Consider the following 6,286-nt stretch of genomic DNA (forward strand, 5'->3'; position numbering starts at 1 on the left):
ATTTCAAGGCACAAGGCAATGTTTCTTACAGAAAGCAGAACATTTTCTCCAAAACTAAATATAAAAGTGTTTATATTAGTTGGCAGGGGTCTTACTTCAACATTGTGTTTTGATGTATTTTTAATACCTTTTAAGACTTTTTTTGGTAGATGTTTTTTAAGATCTCTTTGCTTATTCCGATTCTTTGGATGAAAATTGGTTGAAAAATGTATATGCCTTAATAAAAAATTAAAACACAAACATGCTCCTATGAACTTCATGTTGGTGGTCAAGGAAATTACCCTCACACAAACAGTTTATAGCTATTGATAACAGCGCTCTTCTCTACACATGGATACACCTATGGAGGATTTACAGTACACGCTGTACAGGCAAGCCCTGACATAATGCAAGCCGTTTCCCATAGGGAGCATTGACTTACCAGCAGTGTGTGTTTGTGTTTCCTGTTCTGATAACAGTTTATCCTAAGTGGTGTTATGAACAAAACAAATCAAGGGTGCTTCTGTCAGTTATATGCAAGACGTGCCTTGATTATAAAAAACGTATTACATGAATTAATCTCTTTGCTGGCTTGCACTTACGTTATCACCCCTCTATCGCTACATACAAATAACTCTTTACTGTGGTGCCCTTCAGCTGGGATTGGGAAGAACGCTCTGTACTCCTCAACCAGTTCAAAGTGCTGGAGCTAAAGGAATGAAGTTGAAAACATTTGGGGAGCAGGCAGTACAAACATTTGGAACTTATCTATGAGCCGATGCCCTGGCCAGAACATTCTGTCACATTCTGTTACTAAGCATAACTCTACTGGGCTACGGAGACATATTTCAAAGCCATTCTTGCCCCAGAACAGTGCTTGTGAATAATAAAGAAAGTACATGTAGACGAAACACCCAGCGTGAAACATAACCATTGCTAGTAGACAACGCAAAAACAAGTACATCAAAATATGAAAATATTAAATGTATGGATAAGTACCTGGGAAAAAGGTCTAGTTCCGATTCTCGGGAGGGGGGGGGGGGGGTCATGCGGCACACGTGAGCTGGTCCATCCTGTTGTGTAGTTCAAGCGCATCGGGCCGGTCCTGAGGGTTGACCGCCAGCATGTCCTGCAAAAGTTTCTTCACCCCGTCCGACATGGAGGACTTGCGCTTCTGCGGGATGTTCAGTACCATCTTTGGGTTCTCTAGCAGCGCCTCGCCAACCGGCACGATGTCGGCGCCCTGCCTCACGTAAGTTCCCAGCAGCTCGCGCTTGGACTCAGCGTCGATAAAGGTGATTCGCTCCAGCATTGCCCAGATGATGATGCCTAGGGCGAAGATGTCCGCCTTGGCAGTGTAGTGGCCCTCCCACACCTCGGGTGCCATGTAGAAGTCAGAGCCGCACGCTGACGACAGCCAGAACTTGTTGACGTTGACAACGTTTCTGTTCTTGTCCTCTTCGTCCTTCCCGGTGCCTCCTAGTCCGGCACACACCTTGCTGAGGCCGAAGTCGGCGACTTTGAGAACTGGCGTCCCCGACTTTTCGGAGATGAGGATGTTGTCAGGCTTGAGGTCGCGGTGGACAATGTTGTTTTCATGCAGGAAGGCCACAGCGCTGGTGAGCTGGAGCATGAAACTGTTGTTGGTCCGCGGGTCAGGTCGTCGCGACAGGATGAACTGGTTCAGGTCTCCACCTTCACAGAACTCCATGACGAACCACAGGTAGCAGGGCTCCTCTGGGTGGCTCAGCACTCTCTCACCTGCAATGGATGGACACGAGTCAAAAAAAGGTGCAGCAGTACTAAACAGTCAAATGAACCTCTACCTTACAGAACCACGGATACAAATGAGCCAATACTGTGAAAAATAAAGGGAACGATAAACTGATGAATGATTAGCTCGACAAAAGAGTATCATGACTAAGTAATGAAGATGTTTCCTTTTCTGATCGCAGTTTAATATGCAAACTGGAAATGACATGAACATATTACAAAATTGACACATAAAATGCTTTAATTACAAAATCCATCTCTTCTGCTGTAGTATTGCCAAGGAAGCCATATAGGACATTTCAGTCTATAACCTCAGTTAATCCTACTCCCATTATCTATCATTTGTGTGTTCCAGGAAAAAGGTTGCTACAAGCTGCAACTATCGGAATTGCAAGTGGGCTAGGCTGTTGAAAAACCAGTTTGGAACAGCTTGAACGTTCTCGTTTGTATACTATCAACACAACACCTGCTAACCGGGCAAGAGGAACAGATGACTATGGTGCTACACAAACGTCTTCTTATTTACCTAATATTACCTAGGCCTACATTAATACATATTAACCTAGGCTGATATTATAGACTGGTGATAACGGTGGTATCTGCAATTGCTTTCTTCACTACCCGTTACTTGAATAACATTATGATGATACATTGAGCAACTTTATCCAAAGCTTTGTGACTAAGCATGACCTCAAGAAATAGGTAGGAATGTTTATCAAATGGATAACCCATTTAAGGACAAAAGGGCTGGATGAAAGGATTAAATTCAACATTACCGAGGCAATCAAATCAGGCAAACTGTGATCATATCACAGGTACTAATTTGAATACAAACAAGATAAACTATTTCAAATGACAAGGTAGTTGAACGTGTGAGTGAAAAGAGTGGCATGGGCTTGGTAAAGACCTTGACCTACTATAAAATACAGCAATTATGCCTACCAGAAACTAGGCCTGTGACAATAGCCTTATTTGGATATTTTATCCATGGCAAAAAATGAAAACAGAAGCAGACTATATTCTTTAGTCCTTTAAAAACCTGCTACATGTTAAATATTGTGTGCCATAGCTTGGAAAATAAATACATGTGACTGGATGACAACATAATTATGTTTGTTTCCAACATTAGTGCGGTTTTCCTAAAGAAGTTAAAACCACTTCATGTTTTGTTTCCTTGCCACAATACTTATGAGTATCGCGATTACTGGTACCTGAAACCAGGAGAAAATGATTGATCTACGTGCGAAGAATGAGAACCTCAGTCATTATCGGTCCTCTGTGGATACATTATCCCACTTGAATAAGTAGTTTGAATACTGATTCAGTTACCAAATGAAAAGTGATATAAAACTGTACGCAAGTAAACTTAATGCGTGAAAAGGAAAAGCAAACTGACATTCTGTACTGTACTGAAAACAAATCTCTCAGGGTGAACCCTATGGCTTGCAGAGTGTGGTATGGCCTGGCTAATAGCACTTGCATAACAGAGAGGGCCAGCATTGTGACAAGACCGCGACACAGCCATTACAGAGGCTTCCATTTAGTGAGCCAAGATGACGACACTCACAAAGACCCCCAATGAGAGCTGGTACGTGACAGCAACTAACGTATCCCAAATTGCTTTGCTAAAAAGCATTCAGATTGAAGAATTCACGTAAACAAAAACCAGCTGCCAAGGCCGGACAATAACGGATACAATTGTCAATGAAGCAGCAATTGCAACATCGTTTCCAAGCATTTCATTTCAACCTAACCTAGGCTATAACGTTACCGCCTCAACTGATCTTTAAAATTGTTTATTTTTATTTATTTAACCAGGTAAGCCAGTTGAGAACAAGTTCTCATTTACAACTGCGACCTGGCCAAGATAAAGAAAATAACCCGTGAGCGTCAAAATGTAAGGTGTTCATACTACTAGAACATTAAAATCCCAATCTAGTGGATATGATAATCAATGGCTTGACAAAACGAGGCCACTATAATACATATAATTAGGTTACGTCATCATTGAAAATAAAATACATTGCTTCAACGCATTGGTTTCATTTCACACTTTCGTTGAACTAGATAGACAATGGAATGGATACAAAATCCCCACCATATACCATCGGACAGCTGCGGTCATACAGAGAAATTATGACGTAACGTGAATTGATTTATATAGAACTGTGATTTCCACACAATCATCATAGGCTGGATACCTTTTAATGAAGTCTCCACCAACCGCAAGTACTGCTTGGACCGCTTGTTCCCATGACTCATTTTTTGAGCCACACCGTTTCTTTGTAACACACATTCTTCCAATTGCACCACATTCTCGTGTCGTTTCTCCAGGCTAGCAAGGGCCCAGAATTCTGCCAAGGCAAGCTCGACATTTTCTGGTGCATCGCATCGAAGTTTCTTTACTGCAACGCTTGCACCCGACCTCCGTGCAATCGCTTCATAGACCACGCCATAGCTGCCCCTTCCGACCTCACGGAGTAAACTGTACCGTGGAGCCATGACCCTTCGCTCCAAACTCCAATTTTTGACAAAGCCAGCGTCATCCTCCATGGCATCATTGTCGTCTGTGTTCCCAACACTCAAAGATCTTAGGACGTTTGCATTTTCCCTTTTCACAGACGCATCTTGCGTCCCAGTTCTTTTGGCTCTCACACTCCTCGCCCGTCTACGTCTGTTGTCACCTGTATCCATGGGTGTCTTCACGTTAAAAGCGAATGCACGAGGAAATTAGGTCTACACGGTTTTCCTTTCATACCTTTGGACTAAAACGCAAACGAGCGCTTGTTATTTGTACACCTTCCAATATTCGTGAGGATGATTTGATTACACTCGCTCAATGCAGTTACCGCGCACAATCAATATTTGAGCCTAGCTGAGCAAAAATTCAAGGAGGGGAGGGCAGCTCTAGAGACTATCCCATTCTCTTATAGCAGGGGTGTAGGAATGAGGTAATGTGACATTTTAACACAATAATGCTTTCTCAACTGTTTCTGGTTTAAACATTTGCCCATGAATACATTACCATTATAAAACATCAATAAACTAGGCCTACATCAATTGCACAACAGCAAACCTTATCTCTAATTGATAAGAATGGTGCTGGTATTGCAAACACGAGGACCTTTCTTCAGTTCGGCTTCTTGAAATAGGTCCAATGCCTTTAAAACAGCCTAATTTTATCAATTAAATTATGCAATAGAAGTCATACTTTGGATGAAATTGCGTGCACATCTGGGACAATCATTTTATAATTTTTCCAAATGTCCTGGACACATGTATGTAATTTTCTCTCCCCCTCATGTCTTCCCCATATGGTTTCTTCCTTCCAGCATGGTCTTCAACATGCGTGCGATCTCCTCGCACGAGAACACGTGAGGGAGCACACGCAGCCTGCCCCAGGGCAGCTGGACAGCAAATCAAATCAAATATTAGTCGTTAAGTACGCAGTTCACAGCAGGTATAAAAGGTGCAGCGAAATGCTTATGCGCTAGCTCGCTCAACAATGCAGTTAATCAATATCAATAATAACAGTAAAAGAGTCAAGTAAAATAGAAGTAAATAGAAGAGGTAGTAGTCATATAGTAATGGACTGTATTTACACTATATTTACAAATATAAAGTGGTTAGTGACTTGGTCACGCAGTAGAATCAATCAAAACTAATTTGATTTGTCACATGCTTCGTAGACAACAGGTGTAGACTAACAGTAAAATGTTTACTAATGGGTCCTTTTACAACAATGCAGAGTTAAAGATAAGATTTTTAAAAAATACATAAAAAAAAAATATAGTGACACAAGGAATAAATACATAGTGAATAACGAATAAAAATAACGAGCAAAAATAACATAACATCGCTATATACTGTATTGGGAGTAGAAAACAACGTGCCTTCAGAAAGTATTCACACCCCTTGACTTTTTCCACATTTTGTTGTGTTACATACTTTTTTGTCACTGGCCTACCCACAATACCCCATAAAGTCAAAGCTGAAATGTCTTGAGTCAATAAGTATTAAACCCCTTTGTTATGGCAAGCCTAAATAAGTTCAGGAGTAGAAATGTGCTTAACAAGTCACATAATAAGTTGCATGTTCCCACAGTATGAAACAAAAAAAAATGTATGCACTCACTAACTGTAAGTCGCTCTGGATAAGAGCGTCTGCTAAAATGACTAAAATGTAAAAATACATGGACTCACTCTGTGTGCAGTGTTTAACATGATTTTTGAATGACTACCTCATCTCTGTACCCCACACATACAATTATCTGTAAGGTCCCTCAGTCGAGCAGTGAATTTCAAACACAGATTCAACCACAAAGACCAGGGAAGTTTTCCAATGCCTCGCAAAGAAGGCCACCTATTGGTAGATGGGTAAAAATAAAGCAGACATTGAATATCCCTTTGAACATGGTGAAGTTATTAATTACACTGGATGGTGTATCAATACTCACAGTCACTACAAAGATACAGGCGTCCTTCCTAACTCAGTTGCCGGAGAGGAAGGAAACTGCTCAGGGATTTCACCATGA

General features: G+C 41.3%; 1 protein-coding gene across 1 annotated transcript; it reads right to left on the minus strand.

Moving 5' to 3' along the window:
- Positions 1 to 1,024: 1,024 nt before the first annotated feature.
- On the minus strand, positions 1,025 to 4,527 carry LOC311133915 (serine/threonine-protein kinase 35-like; the record flags this gene model as incomplete). Its single annotated transcript, XM_084167528.1, has 2 exons — positions 3,954 to 4,527; positions 1,025 to 1,740 (listed from the first exon to the last, which is right to left on the minus strand). Exons 1-2 carry the CDS (start codon positions 4,444 to 4,446, stop codon positions 1,025 to 1,027), a joined length of 1,209 nt encoding a protein of 402 aa, XP_084023654.1. The 5' UTR covers positions 4,447 to 4,527.
- Between the last annotated feature and the right edge of the window lie 1,759 nt (positions 4,528 to 6,286).

This window comes from Coregonus lavaretus (genome assembly GCF_964263955.1).
Source record: "Coregonus lavaretus genome assembly, chromosome: 8".
Lineage (NCBI taxonomy): Eukaryota > Metazoa > Chordata > Actinopteri > Salmoniformes > Salmonidae > Coregonus > Coregonus lavaretus.